This window comes from Corythoichthys intestinalis, chromosome 2 (assembly GCF_030265065.1).
Source record: "Corythoichthys intestinalis isolate RoL2023-P3 chromosome 2, ASM3026506v1, whole genome shotgun sequence".
Classification (NCBI taxonomy): domain Eukaryota; kingdom Metazoa; phylum Chordata; class Actinopteri; order Syngnathiformes; family Syngnathidae; genus Corythoichthys; species Corythoichthys intestinalis.
Genome location: NC_080396.1, coordinates 73545125 through 73565875, shown reverse-complemented (window position 1 = coordinate 73565875; position 20751 = coordinate 73545125). Strand labels below are relative to the sequence as shown.

The 20751-nt window shown below is 38.4% G+C and overlaps 1 protein-coding gene across 3 annotated transcripts in view; it reads left to right on the top strand.

Moving 5' to 3' along the window:
- Positions 1 to 19515, top strand: part of LOC130904458 (double-strand-break repair protein rad21 homolog A-like) — a 42673-nt gene extending 23158 nt beyond the window's left edge. For 2 of the 3 annotated variants that reach the window (XM_057817224.1, XM_057817217.1), the window contains 5 exons: positions 11196 to 11256; positions 11338 to 11444; positions 11513 to 11608; positions 12717 to 12794; positions 19064 to 19515. In XM_057817224.1, coding sequence (XP_057673207.1) covers positions 11196 to 11256; positions 11338 to 11444; positions 11513 to 11608; positions 12717 to 12794; positions 19064 to 19249 — 528 coding nt within the window. In that variant the 3' untranslated portion in view covers positions 19250 to 19515. The remainder of the gene's footprint in view (positions 1 to 11195; positions 11257 to 11337; positions 11445 to 11512; positions 11609 to 12716; positions 12795 to 19063) is intronic. The other variant, XM_057817232.1, reaches the window with a different exon arrangement.
- Positions 19516 to 20751: the final 1236 nt, after the last annotated feature.

Genomic DNA, 20751 nt, shown 5'->3' with positions numbered 1-20751 from the left:
ATTTGTGGTGGTATTTCTATAAATGCTTGATTAGTTTGGTTGTATTAACACTTCTTACAGCTTTACCACCACGCTTGACTTTATTGTGGCATATGTTGCACTCTGCCTCTTCGTCTTTGTCGTCCTTTAAAGTGAAATAATCCCACACAGCTGACATTTTTACCGATAGTCTCTCAGTCATTTGGGAGACGGTAATGTAGTGTGTTGAAGGTGTGCGTAAAATGCAGACTGAATTTTAGGGAAACCGAAGCAAAAACTGGAATGGATTATGTAAGTCGGCACACTGGAAAACCCGGACCGGACTTTAAAAAAAAAAAACTGGATCGGAAGTCTGGATCGGAATTTTTCCGTGTCGGCCGATCTGATACCGATATGCATTTTTTTGCCTATATCGGGTCCGATCCGATCCAGATATCGGATCGGGACATCTCTAATTTGAATCATTTCAAAATGTGTAAGTCTTCATCTATACCGCTCACAAAAATTAAAGGAACAAAGTTTTACTTTAATTTTTGTGAGCAGTGTAGTTTTAGTCAACGAATACTCAAAATGTTTTTGTCTCTAGAAATTCAAAGGGTTCATTCCAAAAATAAATAATTAAAAAAGAAAAAGGTTTCCATCAATTTGGGATGAACATTGACAGACGAGTACATATTGTAGCGTATACAAGGACAATGCCACCCCTGTGAGGTGGGGCTTCAATGATTATTTTTACAATCGATTAATCTGACGATTAATTAAACGATTCATTGGATAAATTTCTGTTTTTTTTCATTTACCTTCACAATTTAACTTGAAGTAGTTTTAGGCATTTTGTAAGTCACAATGAAAACAAAATGGATGCCTGTTACGTTCAAAAATAATATTTTATTACAGCTTCCTGACTGTTTTAAGTATATAAATGTTTTTAATAAAGGTTCTGAAGATAAAACATCAATATAATTTCTCAGTAGTCAGGCAAAAAGTCCTCTTCATTCAAATAAAAAAAAGTGTTGCTGATTGACATTTTTTGTCTTGTGGGCACAGTGCTGATATAAATTGTGTCAAGGTCTCATTTATTTTCTTTACATAAACTAAACAACAAAATCGAGTAGGGAGGAAGCAGAATGTAATGAATCTGTTTACTTTTTCAAACAGTTGTTTATAAAAACAATCCAAATCGAATTTCAAAGCACTCTCTCTTGTATGACAGTTTACTTGCCTGGTACACTAGACTCACTGCTGTTCCAGCGATTGAGTCTGGCGACCGTCCGGCGGATCACATTCCGAGGGCGGAGCAAGCCACAGCAAACAGACAGCGTAGTGGACCAATCAGTGACTGGCAGACGTGACGTTGTTAAAGCGACAAGTAATTAGCGTGAGCGGAGAATGGAGAAGTTTATTCAACAGAGCTAGTGCGAGCCATGTTGACTGTTGTCAATGACTGGTTTTACCGCGGATTGGAACATATTCTCGGCTCTCGCGTTCGCCATCTGTGTTGTTGTAGAGACGACTTTCGGCTCGCAAGAGTGACGTTACTCGTTAAGAACACGTCACGCAAATAAACGAATCTGATTGGACGATTGATTTTGTACCTTGCTCGAGAGGCCGTTAATGCGCTGGGTCCCAGACTATTTCTCATAGTGTTTGAAAAATACAGGGAGAATAGTCTGGCTCTGCCAGGCAAACAATTTACAGTTTGAATTGGAGTTTGTGTTGAAAGCTCTTATATGAATGTGGTTTCTTTATAAAAAGAAATAAGACAACTTTACTATCTAACAATAACTCAAGTGCTAATATGCTTCTCCAAAACGCAATACAAACGGACACTTAACACAGTGATTAGCATAATCGCTAACTATCTTAGTGCGCCGTGCTAAGTAGTAACGTCTTAACAACAAAGAATACAAACAATAAAATTAGCTTCATTTACTTACCTCTGACAACAACACACAAGACAATCCCAACTCTTGACACTTTGTAATATTGTTGATTCAGCAGCAATCCAACCTGAGTGTAGCAGTGAACTCTCTTTTGCTCTAATCACTGTCGTGCGCGACCAGCTTCACATTATACACAAATATGGCTGCAACTAACGATTATTCTGATAATTGAATCGGTCGATTAATTAAACGATTAATTGATTTATCGGATAAATGTCACTTTTTTCATTGATCTTCACAATTTTCCTTAAACAGGCATGAAAATGGGTCAGGGGTTAAAAAGGTGAGAAAGGTGTGGAGGAAATATGTTCCGGCGTTCTGCCAAAATGTCCTGTGTCGGCGAAACGTCCTACATGTGGCGAATTTGACCATTTTAATTTTTCACATAAGGCTTAATATTCGAGCGGGGGTTTAATTAGTTGAAGGAGTTGATTTCAACCACCATTGACTCGCACTAGCTTAGCCACTCCGGACCCCTGAAACTAACAAATAACTGGCAAACTGCACAAAATTTGTTCAAATCAACTCCAACGACTAATTAAACCCCGGCTAACTCAAAGATTAAGCCTAATGTAAAAAATTCTGCTTCCCCTTTAAAATAAAGACCATTGAATATGGCCATTAGAATGTTGTCTATAAAAGTTTTAGAGCAATAAAATAAACAACAAAAATGAATGAAATGAACAAGAATCCTTCAAACTATTTCATAATGGGTCCAAATTATTTTTCTAACAGATCATGTGACGATAGCACCTTAGAGACAGCCGTTTGCATTGCTTAGCCAAAACTACAGCTGAGGAGGCAAGATGGATATTTAGAATTTCTTTAAACCTAAGCTTTCAAAACCTTCAACAACTACTGAGCTTGAACTGAGGATTGAGCACGAGCAGTATCAAAAAGTCCTGGCTTTGGTGTTACCTGTTGTGCTGTAATTCCAAGTGGTGCTTGAATTGGATGCTTATAGCGGTCGACAGTCTTTTTGAGCCAGCGCAAAGTTAGCAGCGCACGGAGATATTTTTGTCATCTTTACTGGACAAAAATGTGACGTGATGGCTGTGTTTCCAGTGTGCAAATGCAGCCGTTTGTAGTATATTTCATTGCATCCTGGAGGGGAAGCAAGGCTGTGTTGTTTTGGCCGCAAACTCCCAGCGCTCACGGCTCACGCATCATGGTAATACACGTGACCCTTTTTTTCCCCATCCTTGATTAGAAAATGTGACATGTGATGTCACTCCCATGACTACAGTATTCTTCATTCTACATAGATTATGGGGCAATAACAAAATAGTAACGCACAGGCATCAAGGAAAGTAATTTTACTCAGATTACTGATTTAGAAAAATGAACGCGTTAGATTGTTCTTTACTGAAAGAAAGTAATCAGATTACAGTTACGCATTACTCACATAACGCGTTAGTGACAACACTGCTTTTATATTACCGTTAAATACACAAGATTGACGCTACCTTAACGGGAGCTATTTTTTCACCGGACGCTCTGGCAGTGTTCAACGCAAGCTGCGACAAACGGCAGTAACTTTGTCATACCGCAAAATATGAAAACGATTCAAACCATTACTCACCAAATTCAATATGCTGGCGAATGCATTCATCTAAAAAAAAAAAAAAATTGGGAGTGAGACCTCACCTCGTCCAGCGAACGTGAATTTGTTCTTAGGACAAGATCATCTGTCGCAATTAGCGATCTTTGACGCTCTTTTTCTCCTCCCCACATACAAACTTGATTCTCTCTCAGTGGCTGTGATTAACCTCAATGAAGTTGCTCTCCTAACTAAGCCTTGCCTATCATTCGTCTTTGTAAGTTTTTAGTAACTTTGTGTATTGAATTTGAAAGGAAAATGTGTGTTTTGTTTTTGGCGAACTTTTTCATGAAGCTAAACTGTTGAAGCGACTCACACGTGGAAAAATACGATTGTACAACGTTTTAAATGTATTCATTTGGTATATTTCAGTTACCACGATTTGAGAGATCAATAAATTGAAGAATTTACGCCTTGCGTTTGGAGTGTTTCTTTTTGGGTTTGCTGGAATAGCGTCACTTACACTCGCACCATCAAACAGAGGAAGGGGTAAGTGCTGCCGCGCCAAGCCACTTCTGGCTGCATTTTCGACACATGAAAAATAAGGAATACGTACTACTGTATGACGGAAAATTTTAGTGGTTTTGTAACCGCCACGTTTTCATAGCATGGTAAACCGTGAAGGTAACTGGCACATGCCTACACCCGAACCCCCCCCCACCCCCCTTAAAGGTTTTCTCCTCGGATCTACACGATTCACGTAGGTCATCCTTTTTGACTTCAAAACGGCGAATTTCGCCGAAAGGTGAGAGATTTTCATGCCTGCTTAAAGTTGTTTTAGGCATGTTGTAAGTAACAATGAAGACAAAATGGATGACTATTTCCGTCAAAAATATTTTATTACAGCTTCCTGACTTAACTGTAGTCTACAACTGTATTGATTATCAAATTTGTTGATAACTTATTAATCGATTTTAATCATTTCGTTCTTGCATCCTTTTTAAGAAGCTAGTTTAGACAGTAAGATGTCTGAAAATTGGCAAAACTGTGAGTTGTTGTTTTCCAAAGCAAAAGCAGATTTTTGTTCATGTCCTACTTTGACTTAACAAAAATATAATGAAGAAATCTAAGAATTAGGGCTGTCAAATTATCACGTTAACGGGCGGTAATTAATTTTTCAAATTAATCACGTTAAAATATTTGACGCAATTAATGCACATGTCCCGCTCAGGCAGTATTCTGCCTTTTGGTAAGTGTTACAGTAAGGCTTTTTGTGCTGTGTAACGGCGAACTCTTGTGGTCGCTTTGCGACATGGTTTATTGTTTTCTTGCCAGTTCAATATGGCTGCACGACGTTTTTTTTATTTTAATTTTTTTTAATTTTTAATTAATTTATTTGTTTATTTACACATTTATACACATTTACAAACAAAAACGGGCTCCCACATGATCAACATTCTACCAAGAAACCACAAATAACACTCTTCATCATAATATACACATTTCTACTTGTTTGCCATGTTTGTATTCATACACACGCGTCACTACACAGCATACACACACACACACACACACACTCGAACATAGGGCTTTACAAAGAAATATTAACTTTCTCAAACAATGAAACCAAATTGAGAGCTTTTTGCTGCTTTATCAATTTCAGAGATCTATACCATGTATGAAACTCATTCATCCAATGTTTAAAACAAGGTCTTGTTTTAAAATACCTGCATTTGTGAATAAAGAATTTTCCAAGTAGTAAAATCACATTAACAACAAAAACCAAATCCATATTTATGCCAGACACACCAAACTTGATAGACTCTACCGTCCACGTTGAAAGATCAATTTGTTTGGACTGAAGCCAGCTCCGCATATCCTTCAGGCATGAAAATCTCTCACCTTTCGGCGAAATTCGCCGTTTTGAAGTAAAAAAGGATGACCTACGTGAATCGTGTAGATCCGAGGAGAAAAATTTTAAGGGGGGGGGGGGTCGTTTGTAGGCATGTGCCAGTTGCCTTCACAGATTACCATGCTATGAAAACGTCGCGGTTACAAAACCACTAAAATTTTCCGTCATACAATACGTATTCGTTATTTTTCATGTGTCGAAAATGCAGCCAGAATTAGCTTGGCGCGGCAGCGCTTACCCCTTCCCCTGTTTGATGCTGCGTGTGTCAGTGACGCTATTCCAGCAAACCCAAAAACAAGCACTCCAAACGCAACGCGTAAATTCTTCAATTTATTGATCTCTCAAATCGTGGTAACTGAAATATACCAAATGAATACATTTAAAACGTTGTACACTCGTATTTTTCCACATGTGAGTAGCTTCAACAGTTTAGCTTCATGAAAAAGTTCGTCAAAAACAAAACACACATTTTCCTTTCAAATTCAATACACAAAGTTACTAAAAACTTACAAAGACGAATGATAGGCAAGGCTTAGCTAGGACAGCAACTTCATTGAGGTTAATCACAGCCGCTGAGAGAGAAACACGTTTGTATGCGGGGAGGAAAAAAAAAAAAAAGAGCGTCAAAGATCGCTAATTGCGACAGATGATCTTGTACTAAGCACAAATTCACATTCGCTGGAGGAGGTAAAGTATCCCTCCCAATTGTTTTTAGATGAATGCATTTGCCAGCATATTGAATTTAGTGAGTAATGGTTTTCGTTTTAATATTTTGTGATATGACAAAGTTACTGCCGTTCGTTGCAGCTTGCGTTGAACACTGCCGGAGCGTCCGGTGAAAAAATAGCTCCCGTTAAGGTAGCGTCAAGCTTGTGTATTTAACAGTAATATAAAAGCAGTGTTGTCAATAACGCGGTATCGTAATGCGTAACTAATCTGATTACTTTCTTTCAGTAAAGAACAATCTAACGCGTTCATTTTTCTAAATCAGTAATCTGAGTAAAATTACTTTCCTTGATGCCTGTGCGTTACTATTTTGTTATTGCCCCATAATGTGTGTAGAATGAAGAATACTGTAGTCATGGGAGTGACATCACATGTCACATTTTTTAATCGGGGATGGAACAAAAAGGGTCATGTGTATTATCATGATGCGTGAGCGCTGGGAGTTTGCGGCCAAAACAACATAGCCTTGCTACCTCGCCAGGATGCAATGAAATATACTACAAACGGCTGCATTTGCACACTGGAAACACAGCCATTACTTCACATTTTTGTCCAGTAAAGATAACAAAAATATCTCCGTGCGCTGCAAACTTTGCACTGGCTCAAAAAGACTGTCCACCGCTATAAGCATCCAATTCAAGCACCACTTGGAATTACAGCACAACAGGTAACACGACAGCCAGGACTTTTTGATACTGCCCGTGCTCAATCCTCGGTTCAAGCTCAGTTGTTGTTGAGGGTTTTGAAAGCTTAGGTTTAAAGAAATTCTAAATATCCATCTTGCCTCCTCAGCTGTAGTTTTGGCTAAGCAATGCAAACGGCTGTCTCTAAGGTTCTATAGTCACATGATCTGTTCGAAAAATAATTTGGACCCATTATGAAATACTTTGAAGGATTCCTGTTCATTTTATTCATTTGTGTTGTTTTATTGCTCTAAAACTTTTATAGACAACATTTTAAGGGCCATATTCAATGGTCTTTATTTTAAAGGGGAAGTTCAGAATTTTTTACATTAGGCTTAATCTTTGAGTTAGCCGGGGTTTAATTAGTCGTTGAAAATGATTGAACAAATTCTGTGCAGTTTGACAGTTATTTGTTAGTTTCAGGGCTCCGGAGTGGCTAAGCTAGCGCGAGTCAATGGTGGTTGAAATCAACTCCTTCAACTAATTAAACCCCCGTTAACTCGAATATTAAGTCTTATGTGAAAAATTAAAATGGTCAAATTCGCCACATGTAGGACGTTTTGCCGACGGCGGACATTTTGGCAGAACGCCGGAACATATTTCCTACACACCTTTCTCACCTTTTTAACCCCTGACCCATTTTCATGCCTGATCCTTCCAGAACAATTGCACTAGGTCACAATGAAAAAACAAATGGTCAATATCCTCAATGTCATTTTCACAAAACACACAACAATTTGTCTGAAAATTAAATTTAAGTCTCAAAAAGTCATTAGTGGGATAAATTGCATTTAGGATCTTAAATTGTACTTCTTTACATTTTGGCGGAATCGGAAATGAAAGATATTTTGTCCTGAAGTCCTTAATCTCCGCCTTGTTGAAGTCCCTCAGAAAAACATGTCTTTTTGTTGGACTGGGAAACAATTCCTGACACAAAAGCATCCTTATAAACTTATTGCATTTAATATCACTTAAATCAACACCTTGTATGCGGAGCTGTCTCAACCCAGGGGAGACATCAGAGTGCAAAATACCTTCCCTGACCATCGAAATCAAAGGAGAAGGAACGTTTTTTGTTATCCTAATAAATTGCCTAATCGAACAGTTAACTTTAAATTTTGTGCAAAACTCCTCGTACTGTAGTATATTTCCATTTTCATCCAGAAGATGAGCAATTGCCCAAACTCCTTTAGTATTCCACTCTTCTAAATAAATCGATTTTCTTTTCCACTGAATATACCGGTTGTTCCATATAGGTGTATTATGCAGAGAAAAAATATGTTTGAAAATCATCTTCCAGTAGAGGAGCACTTGTTGATGAAAATCTGACAATTCTATCGGCAGAGAGCGGTCATTAAAGTCACAGCGTAACAAAAATCCTACTCCCCCCAATTTCTGAAAAATCGCATTAGGAATCATATACCAAAAGGATTGTCCATATTTGACAAAGTTGATCAACCATTTTAATTTCAACACCCCATTCATTACCTCAAAATCAATAGCATTCACCCCTCCTTCTTCAACATTTTTCACCATGTCTACTTTCCGAATATACTGGCACCTATTGCGCCATATGAATTTAAAATTAACAATATTAATTTGTTTAATCCGTTTGGGTGAAATGGACAAGGAAAAAGCTGGATAGATCAACCTAGATAGACCTTTGGTTTTTGACAAAAGCACTCGCCCCAAAATAGAAATGTCTCTCTGAAGCCATCTATTAAACATAAGTTTGCATTTATCAATGTTATTAACAATATTTTGGCTTTCCATTATCTTTTTATCCTTCGTGACAACAAGACCCAAATATTTAACCTCTGTTTTGACAGCAATTTCATTAATTGTTAGTAGAGGGCAATCATGCAAAGTCAGTAATTCACATTTGTTCATATTTAATATTAATCCCGACGCCATTGAGAACAATTTAATAATTTGCAACGCCAATGGAATTTGACTTTCATTTTTCAAAAACAGCGTTGTATCATCCGCCAACTGACTGATCACTATTTGTTTATCCCCAACTTCCAATCCTTTAACTAGACTAGATTTAAGCAATATAGCCAACATCTCAGCAGATATGGCTGCACGACGTCTTGGGCTGACGCCTGCGTTGTAATGTTGTGCTTGTATGATCCTTGGACAAGATTTGTCCGTAAGTATGGTTGTTGTAAAGAATGTACATATTATGTTAGTAAGCGAAATGTTATATTTTTTGTATGAGACGCTTTATGTTTATGTTTAGTGAACCTGTATAGCGTGCTAAGCTAACATTGTTGCTAATGCAATGCTTGTGTACTTTTTTTGTAGTTTTACGACAGTCTAAAGAGGACAATGGTTTGAGGCCATTTTATTAATAAATCAGATGAAAAAGGAAGAAGTCTGATTATTAAGGCGTCGTTCACTAGCTGTCTAGCTTTGGAAAAAGTAGACGCTTCGGAGTGAGGACAGCATAGACAGATTTAAATGACAGTAGAGTGAAATGCCCACTACAGTCCTTATGTACCGGTGTTGAATGTATATATCCATCTTGTGTCTTATCTTTCCATTCCAACAATTTATTTTACAGAATATAGACATAATTTACAGAAAAATGTGGCATATTTTATAGATGGTTTGAATTGCGATTAATTGCGATTAATTACGATTAACTAATTTTTAAGCTGTAATTAACTCGATTTAAAATTTTAATCGTTTGACAGCCCTACTAATAATATTTACAACTCCAAATTTATATGTATGTTATCATTTCGACAAAGTAAAGAAGGTTCTAAATGATTAATTGGTTATCAAAATAGTTGTCGATTAATTTGCTCATCGATTAATTGTTGCACCTCAACACACATACAAGGACCATAACGGGAGTTCTCATAGCTGCCGGCCAAAATCAATGCTCAAATTCATTGACAACTAATTTATTAATCAATTTAATCGATTAGTTGTTGCAGCCTTACTGTGAGGGGTTTGCAATGGTTTTATTTGCAACCGGAAGCGCATTTATTTTAAAAGGACGCCCAGTCCGCTAAAGTTAAATACTAATACTCAATGCTATGCTAACACTATGAGTTATATTTAGTGTGCGATGATCACTCAGCACAGATCTTAAAAGGCTAAAGCAACATTGCCAGGATAAGACAACAAATCTTACCATGTGTCTCAAAACAAACAAGCAGGCCAGGAGCACAGCCTGGCTTGAAGAACATCATTGTCTTTGGTGTTAAATGAATTAACCATCCCAGTGGGGGTGCAGGACATGTCACATGAGTGACACGATGCAGGCTGACTGACTACATGTACAATAAGGAAATGTCACAAATTGTGATCACATGATGGAAACTACAGCGCATTTTTGTCTTGTAAATGTTTAATGAAAATCATGTAAGTAGGGATGCAGCTATCGATTATTTTAGTGGTCGATTAATCTATCAACTAGTTAGTTCGAATAATCGAGTAATCAGATAAGGAACGTTTAATGTGTTGCAGAATACATTTTAGGAGATGTAAAACAAAGGCTTGCCAATATTGCACTTTCAAAAGAGCAATAAATGCAAAACAAAATAAAATTCCCGATTGTTTCTTCAAACTGTGCAGAATTGCACTTTCATTTAAAAATAAAATACTTGAGCTTTGCCTCAAACGGTATAAATAAAATAAATGAGGATCACAGGACAACAAGAGAACAATTAACTAACTTGCATAGCAAAAGTCTGCGAGCTTAAATGCTATAAAATACTAACTTTTTTTTTTTTTTTTAAACAATGCTCTTAACAAATCGTTCAAACGCATATTCCAACAATAAACTGCTAAATATACCTATAAACTCAATTACGAATGCATAAGAAAACTTAATAACTCAAACAAAAACTGACCTTATTACTATTTAACAGGGACCAGCTGGTTTAAAATTTGATTCAAAGCGTTTTTCTAATCGAATTACTCGAGTTAATCGATTCATCGTTGTAGCACTAATCGGGACTATTTTTAAGTCATTGATGATCCCTTGACTATCAAACTATTTGTCAATTAATTTGTATCATTGATAACGTCCAAGGACAAATCCAATAAATACATCTTCACTTAGATTTTTATACTCGTCAAAAATAAAGGTCGCCCGTGAGTACAAGTCTCGGTCAAAGTATGAAAAAAGTGTTTTTATTTACAGTCCAGAAAATACAGTACACCAACAAAGAGTGCTTTATTTTACTGTCCAGTTATAAAAATAGCCAACTGGAAGTTTGACACCTGTGCGATGAACAACTCATTGGCTAACAGATTAGTTGTCGATTTGTTTGATCCCGGATTTAGTAAATTAGCTAAATTAGCTGCCAATTTAGTACACGAACAGTCAGTCCATTATTTCCCTGTTAAGTTGTCAAAATAGCCACTTGAAAGCTATTCGTTGAATGTCATTGCAGGCTTTTCCGAAGGATGTTAGCCCGCAGACGATTGACGAGATTTGGTGTGGTCATTCCCGAGGTAGATAGGGTCTTTTTGCATGCATAAAAGAGTGGCTTTCGTTTGGCTTCCATAAGCTTTTATTGTGTCCAACGTTGGCAGGCGGCAGCAGTGTGGGCTCCGAAAGCCTCACGGATCTGTCTCCGGAACTCCTGCGCGCAGACATTCCCGACACCAGCGACAAGTGGAGCGACTCGGAGATCCTGCAAGTAAGCCCGAACTATTTCTGGTCATTTGCCTCATCCTTCCCAATCCTCTTACAACTCTGTTCCTATAGGTGATGGATCATACGTTGGACCTTAGCAATAGTCCAGAGCTTCCACCGGTGGATTTGGTGTCTATCTGTCCGTCTCTCGAGGAGCAACGCAGTCAGGTGGCTTAAAATGTTTTCCTACCTTATTCCGGATTTCAAAGGAACCCTTTGAGAAAATGCCTAGTTTATCAATCCAGGCCTCGTTCTCATGAATGAGACGGATAGGGTTCTGAAATCACCTTTTGGAGGGTCAGAAATGGCTTGAAACATGACATAGCTCATTTCCTCAGCTTTTTGCTAAATATCCCGAAATGACACGTAGCGGCAGGGGTCGCGTTAACCGAATATTTTCCGTCGTTGACCGGTTTTTTAAAACGATGACGGAAAAAACTGAAGTCCATCCGTCATTTTGACAGGTTGCAATTCACACCCCAGACTACAGGGTGGCGAGTGAGCATATTAATTAGCTATTGTCTCTCTTGATGCATGACGTCGTTGGCCTTTCTCGGAAAAATGTCAAGGCAACTGAGTGTTTGCCTGGCACGGCCAGACTGTTCTCCCTGTATTTTTCAAACACTGAGAGAAAAGTCTGGGACACAGCCTCTCGAGTAGGTACAAAATCAATTGACAAATCAGATTTGTTTATTTGCGTGACGTGTTCTTCACGAGCAACGTCACTCTTGCGCGCCGAAAGTCGTCTCTACCACAACATGGATAGCGAAGGGGAGAGCCGAGAATATGCTCCAATCCGCGGTAAATTCAGTTTTAAATGAGCTAAAACACATCGACACGAGACATTGACAACAGTCTGTCTCGCGCTAGCCATGTTGAATAAACTCCGTTCTCCTCGTATGTTTACTTCCGCGCGCAAGTCCCTCGTCCTGCCCTCGTCGCTTTGCTAACGGCACGTCTGCCTGTCGCTGATTGGTGCACTCCGCTGTCTGTTTGCCTTTTGTTAAGCTTGTTCGGACAGAGTATTAATTAAAAATGAATGAAAACTAAATACTATTGAATATGTCATTATTATCATTTTAAAAATGTAAGTGACGGGTAAAAATAGATTATGATCGGATTTTTATGACACTGTCAGTCAAAATGACAGACAACGAAAAAGTCTAGCGCAACCTCTGCATACGACACTACATTTTTGTACTTGTTGACAATCGAGATGTTTTTTACAGCTTCATAACAATTGTGACAGGCATTCACTCCCTTTGCAATTTTGCAGTCGTTCCCGGGTAGCCAAAATTCTGCGGAGCAGCCGTCAATCAAAAATCAAGCGTATGAGCTCCTGAAATGCCTTCAAGTAAGACACTTGCCATCAGTGAATACTACTTTTTTGCTGTATGACTGTTAGGGCTGCCCCAAACAATTAATTTGATAGTCGATTAATCACCAATTATCAATGCGACGAGTCCACTCGTTGGCTCATTCCATTTGATGTTAGTGTTTATATTTGCTTTGGGTTTAACATTTGAGTTGCATTGCAATGGTTTTGCTTGCTCTCAGCGAATGAACATTCGCCAGTGCTCCCACTTCAAATGAATTGGACATTTAGCACCGTCCATGGCGTTAAGAATCCCTTCTCGTTGATTTTGGGGGATTCTGGGTCATTTGTTCATTTTTTTGAGGCATTTCCTGTTGTCTTAGGGGCACTTCCTATTGATTTCGGGGCATTTCTGAGTTATTTACCTATTTTGGGGCAATTCTTGTTAATGTAAAGGGAACCACGGATAGAAAGACATGTAGTTCTTAAAGGATAAATGTCAGTACGAGTTACAATAATTTGATATCAAAACCCCTCTTAATGTTTTCGTTTCAGTAAAATTTGTAAAATTTTAAAACAAAAATTACTTAGTAGGTCGCCATCGTTGTTGACGTCGCAGGGCGGTGACGTCACATGGCCACGCTGCCGTACTTCTACAATGTCACGCTTTAACTATGTAAGCTTGTTATTTAAATACGCCATAAGGTGTCCATGGCGAGTTATAAATTAATTAGAGATCAAGCCAATAAGTGCGTTTTGTCCCTTGACTGACACTGTAGTTTCCTTTTTAGTGTGGGTCCATTGTGCCTTATGTTCAATTGTATGTTGTCTTCACAACATACGAGACTCCTGATAATGGCTCCCAGCATCATAGTATGTATATGGTGACCAGGGGTCGCGTTAACTGAATATTTTCCGTTGTTGACCGATTTTTTAAAACGGTGACGGAAAAAACTGAAGTCCATCCGTCATTTTGACCGGTTGCAATTCACACCCCAGACCACAGGGTGGCGAGTGAGCATATTAATTAGCTATTGTCTCTCTTGATGCATGACGTCATTGGCCTTACTCTGAAAAATATCAAGGCAACTGAGTGTCCGAAGTTTCTTCAAAAAGCCCCAAAACGACGATGGTGTTGATAAAAGAGGTGAAAAAACAGGGACTGCACAAGCGGGCACGCAATTCAAGTCCATGCGCACCAGGAGGAAAGTGTGAGACTACGTTCAGGCCACAGCAGGTGAACTGTTAATTTCATTGTTCCATATGCTACATATGGTAGGCTACCTACCTACTGGGGCCACAGTCAGCTGTTTTTGTCACTGCGGAGAAAAAGTTACATATTCATCTGCTTGATGTGTGATGGCACGGTGTGGATTCTCTGTTAAGCTTGTTCGGACAGAATATTAATTTAAAATGAATGAAAACTAAATACTATTGAATATGTTGAAGCGGTATGCAATGTTAAGAGTCTTGTTAGCTGTAGGCGCACTATCCTATTCTCGCTATATGATTATACAACTTTAACATTTGTTAATAATACGCTCTGTGTGTAGTATCATCCATCGCTTTTCCTTTTTAAATGGGCACTTATAAGCGAACGCAAGAAGTAACAACGGGAACAGTTTTAAACAGGCATTTCACGGGAGAGCATTTCGACTCTTCGGCCAATCATATAGCGAGAGCGAGTGGCTAGCGAGGGGACCGCGCGCGGCTCTTAAGTGTCTCTGTCACGTGACTGTCGTAGCCGGTAACGCGCTCGGCCAAATGGACACACAAGTACGGAAGGTGAATTATGCCAAACAAAGGGTCACCACAATGTCATTATCATCGTTTTAAAAATTTAAGTGACGGGTAAAAATAGATTATGACCGGATTTTTATGACCCTGTCAGTCAAAATGACAGATAATGAAAAAGTCTAGCGCACCCTCTGATGGTGACTATTGCCATCCAGTGTATTTGTTGAGCTAAACAAGTTGCTAAAGCGTTGAAATAGAATTTGACCAAAGTCCGAGTAAAATACATTTTGTATTGTTGTTTAATTGTGTGAGAATAGGGACTCATTAACACAGATTGAAGCACTTTTCTTTTTGTGAACATTATTTTTTTTGAGAGATATGAATATTATTTTTGTTGTATTTTCACTGTATAATACTTGTTCAATTGTACGTTGAGAAGGAGGATTATTCAAAGCTAATGCCAATAAATGGCGCGACTCATTGACTTGATCTCTTCTTACACCACTTACACCTTGTGGCGTATTTAAATCACTACCATACATGGTTAAAGAGTGACACAGTGGAAATCCATCAGTGTGGCCATGTGACGTACTGGCGACCTACTAGTTAAAAATGTTTTACAAATTTTATTAAAAAGAAAACATTAAGAGCAGTTTTAATATCAAATTATTTTAACTCTATTTATCTTTTAAGGACTACATGTCTTTCTATCCGTGGTTCCCTTTAAGGGCATTTCTAGATCACGTACTGTTGATTTCAGGTCACTTCCTGTTAATATTGGACATTTATGTCATTTCCTGTACATTTTGGGGCATCTCTGTGTCATTTCTTGTCTTTTTGGGGTCTTTCCTGTTGATTTAAGGCAGTGCTTCCCAATCATTTTCTGTTACGCCCCTGCTAGGAATACGTAAATGTTTCGTGCATCCCCCCAACTCTCCGCCGCCACTGCATATAGTATCACTTGTGTTAGGTCTAAACTCACTTTTGTAATTAATTAAAGACCTAGGGAAGGACAGGTGAAGATCAGACTATAAACGGAGATATGTTTTTACCGGCGGCCGCCAGGGAGAGAACTGAACAGTGCTGTGCGCTTCCTTTGCAACGTCAGTAAGTCTCTCTCTGAACTCTCCCGCGCTGCTAACTTTTATTGAGGGCTTGTTGATGAGCAAAGTACAGTTACAACGCTGTTGTCCAGCGTGGCAGTATTCTAGTCAGTGATTGAACAGTCACACTTCCTGATTAAAACTTCCTGATTGAATTACCTGAGCAGGCAAGATAACATTGTTTTAAACACACATTTGTACTCATAGTACTGTAGCTTGGTGGAAAAGTACTGAGACGTTGTGTGATGAATCAATATATGTGTGTGTATCTACTCATCAGCAGGATGTGAACAATCACCTCTAAGCACATGATGATGGCTAAAACTGTATTCTTCATAATAGCTTGGGAGTGCGCGTATAATAGCTGTGGAAGAGCAAACTGGCATAATACTGTATATTTGGCACCCAAAAACAAGCTTATCTTACAATTTGTCTATCAAATTATTATTATAAGTACACATCTGCATAACATTGTGACCTTTTTAATATTGAAGGCAAAAATAGCAATGTAGATCAACTTACAACAAAGTATAATTTGATTAACATTGTTTTGTTTGTAACAGAGAAGACTAAAAAGCTTTAATATAACAAAAGTCATATCCAAACTGTAATAATACACTCAAGGTACATTTTTCATCATTTAATGCTGAAAAATAATAATTAATAAAATCAATAAATAATAATAAATTCAAAATGATTAGCAACATTAAGTGAGGACAATATGGCAAACAATTTGACCGTGTCATTGGACAAAGGGACAGTTTATATTTTTGCTACGGGCAGTATCAGCTCCTTTCAGAGGAGCAAAAGGCAACAAAATAGCAAAGGAGTCATTTGCTATTTTGTCAGGTTATTTTGCACCGAGCAACTTGGTATGTCCCCTTATATGATGCTAACAATCCTCGCTGGTTTACTGATGTAGATTGTAAAACTGACAAAGCGGGATGATTGCTGACAACATTCGGCATGTTTTCGGTGAAATCAAATCAATCAGCTTATCAGTTTGATTTGGATCTAATGTCTTTAAGAGATGTCTTAGTTGATTTGGCTTCCTGCTGTCTGCGGCAAATATTTTTAGACACAGTAAACAACAGACTGTTCTTTACCTGTTTCCTACAAAAGTCAAAGCTAAAAGCCGAACGCTTCATATGCTTTGTCATATTTCCTCGTCTTAGCTCCTTAAATCTCCAGTGCTCTTTGCTGTATAAGGGAGGTTTTATTTAATTATTATTATTATTATCATCATGTGATTAACTTAGTACGTAAACTGAGCACTTAAGAAATCCAGACAGCAAATCCTTCTAGATGCTTCACTGACGAGAACCAATCATCGGCCCAAACTGCGTTCCATTATTCCAATCGCGCGCACTCTTTACGTGTACATGGAGTGCTTGGAGAGCCTTTGGTTGCATTGCAAATCCAGAGCGGGGCAGACAAAAGCGCAGCATACACACTTGGCTGTATTTGCCAGCAGATTGAATTTGGTGAGTAATGCTTTCAATCGTTTTCATATTTTGCGATATAATAAAGTTACTGCTATTCGTTGCAGCTTGCGTTGAACACTGCCAGAGCTAGCCAAATCTCCCGTGAAAAAATAGCTCCCGTTAAATTGGCGTCAAGCTCGTGTATTTAGCGGTAATATTAACGAAGAAACGCACTGTTGAGTCAAATTAAGCGGCATGCTCTCAGATGGAGTGGGGCGCCTCGCATCGCTCCCGTCGTCCGCCAGAGACACGTTATTTTCGGCTGGGACTTGAGCTGACGGCCGGTGTCGGCACAACACCGGCCCGACGAGTGGTGGGAATGACTCTGGCTTCTTAAAGCTTTTCAGAAATACAGGGATCCCTCGTTTTTCGCGGTTAATGGGGACCAGAACCCGCCGCAATAAGTGAAAACCGCGAAGTAGCGCCCCCCCCCCCCCCATTTTTTTGTGCGTGTTCAATGTATTTATTCAGATTTTACATTGGAAAAAAGATACATATATACAAGACATGTTTTTTCACTTTTTTCACCAAAGTATCATTTATAAATGGGTTTCAAGCACTTCAAAATGTAAGAATTAAGATAAGTTTTAAACATGTTACTGCCCCACCGAATTATTTTTTAAACAAGAATAAAGTTGTAAGAAAATGCTTGGCTTTATTAAATGCTTCATAGTGAGTCTACTCAAACCCTCTCAGGCTTTGTTAAACGGTGATTGACACATGTGCAAAGTTTTTCTTTTTATATATATATTTTTGTTTGAAGCAACTTATTTGATTGAATAATAAAGACACAAATGTCCTAGCCAAAATGTGGCCCAAACGCAAAACAACATTACTTCAATGGAAAAATTTGTTTCAGTCAAGAACAATAGTTTTCAAATGCTTTCTTTTGTCTCAAATTTATTTTTGCAATCAAAAACAATTTTTTTTGTTGAAGTGACTTTTTGGGGATTAAAAGTATATCCTGTATTTTGATTGAAGCAACTTTGTTTTTTGATAGAAGTAACTTTGTTTTTTGATTGAATAACAAAAACACAAATCTACCTCCATCGTTATTGAGAGAAAAAGAAATTAAGAAAGCTTTAAAACTAAAAGCCACCGGGGAGGCTGTTTTTAAAAAAAAAAATTTTTTTTTAAATATTTATATTTTATTACATAGACATGCCTCGTAGGGAAATGAGATTGAGGGTTCCCCTGACCCATTTTCATGCCTGGTTTTGACAGGCGGAAATGTCATCAAAATGAAACTGGTCTAGCGTCTCTGTGACTTGGGGTACCACGCAGTTCACTTTTCGGGGTTTAATTTTCCTCTATGCATTTTCATATACTCCAGGTCGGTCAGCATTTAGTTGGAAGGGGCCAGGCCCGCTGCTGGCTGATCGGAGACAACGCGGGAGACGAGCTCTGTAGTAAAACGCTCATTTCTGATAATCCGCCATGGGAGGATCAAATATGTACAGTCAGTCACTTCATTTTGGGAAATTCTCAGGTCACTTCCTGTTCACTAACCCAAACTCAACAGGGAAAACCCGTCAAAGCTCCAAAACTCAACAGGGAAAACCCGTCAAAGCTCCAAAATGTGCAGGAAGTGATGTCGGAATGCCCAAAAAGGTAGAAGAAATGTACCAAAATGTACAGGAAATGAACCCGGAATGCCCCAAAATGCACAGAAAGGCACCCGATTTTAGCAAGAAGTGACATAGCGACCCAAAATCACGGGAAAGTTCTCCGGGAATGTCCAAAATCATTCAGTGACCCCAAAAAGTCAAAAGTCTCAAACTCCTTGTTCCACATTGGCAATAGTAGATGTCCAATTCATGTAAAGTGGGCTGTGAATAATACTCATCTCTCAGTGCCATTGACGACAATGGACGTCCAGTTAATTTTGACCTGGAGGGTTCATTCATCATTCAAAAAGGACGGAACATTCAGCGGCCGGCGAATTAATACGAGCGTGCGCGGTGCTTTTCCTTTTGTCGCGCAGAAGCTTCAGGGGGACTCGCCGTTCTCTCTGGCCGCGCTGTGCTCCGGAAGCAGCCGCTGGCAGGTGGCACGAACCTTCCAGTCCCTCCTGATCCTGCACAACCGAGGGGCCGTCACCCTGAGCCAGAGCGCCCCCTACCAGGACATCTTTGCCGCACCCGGTCCCACCTTCTTCACTTGGCAGTAGACCAGAATGCTGTAAGAAAAATAAAACTATTCTATAAGTTAATTTAACTATTCAATGACACTGTTGTCAGTTATGCCTTCAGGAGTTTATGCTTCAATTTCCAGTAGAAGCTCATATATTTATTTATTTATCTACCTACCTATCTATTTATTTATTTATTCATTCTATTGGAAAAGTCACTTTGGCATGTTTGCCGAACTCAAAGTTGTTACGGTTGCCTTCTAAGCACAAAGTACATACAAGTGTTGAAATATTAAATGATTGTTCAGACGTGATCGCTTTTATTCTTCCAATCCTTTTCAAATGAGAGGGGCGGAGTAGCGACTTAGCGATAAATTGTTGACAAAAAAATGTGTCCCTTGTCCTCTTTTTTCAACCTCCTAATAGTATATATTCTAATTTTTAATTCATTGTTTTTTAAATTAACCTCATACTGTATATTATAAAACAGCAGATGTGCTCTACAAAAAAAAAACAATAGTTTCCTTTATTTCTTTCCAAAAGTAGATATTTTAAACCCACAGGAACAGTAAATATCTTTTTTTTTTGTGCTGACCTAAAGGTTGTCTACCCATTTAATTTTTAAATCTGAAAAAAGCATAAGAAAATATTCTGTAATATTTATTTTATATAGTAGGAAATATTCTATTTTTAGTGAAAATGATTTAACAACAACAACAACAACAACAAAAATTACAGAGATGGGAATGATCTTTTTAATTTTCTGTTTCACTTTTTATCATTTACCTTCTTGAATTTGAAAAAAATAACATTTGATTTTTTTCCCCTCAAAAATATACTAAAGCCAACTTTATTAATAAACTTTATTTTTAGAGGCATTTTTGACCTAAAAATTGAGCATCTTAATATTGTTCATCTCATCAGACCATAGGACATGGTTCCAGTAATCCATCTGCTTTCTTGACATGTCTTCAGCAAACTGTTTGCGGGCTTTCTTGTGTACAGTCTTCAGAAGATGCTTCCTCCTGGGGTGACAGCCATGCACAGCAATTTGATGTAGAGTGCGGCGTATGATCTGAGCACTAACAGGCTGACCCCACACCTCTTCTTCTTTTTTTTTTAACCTGTCCTGTACAGCTGTTTGAGACGGCGAATGGAAGTCTAAGTGTCGGGTTGGTCTGAACAGTTTTAATGTTTCACATTATAACATTCCCGTTGTGATTCATTCAACATATCTCGTTTATTATGACAAGACAGCGAACAGGAAGGGGTTATGGGGGGACAGAAAAAAAGAAACACGAGAAAAAAAACAAATGAAACACAACAACAAAAAAACATTGAACGCCTACACTTACTATTAATATGTTGGTGCTATTGTCGGCTAGATGTATTTCCGGTTGACCCCCCCACGTCTTCAATCTCTGCAGCAATGCTGACAGCACTCCTGTAATGAGTCACATGACATTTTGGAGGGAAAATGACAAGCAGTACTCAATTTGGACATTTAGGGACTAAGGTAGTTTCTAAGGGGTGTACTCACT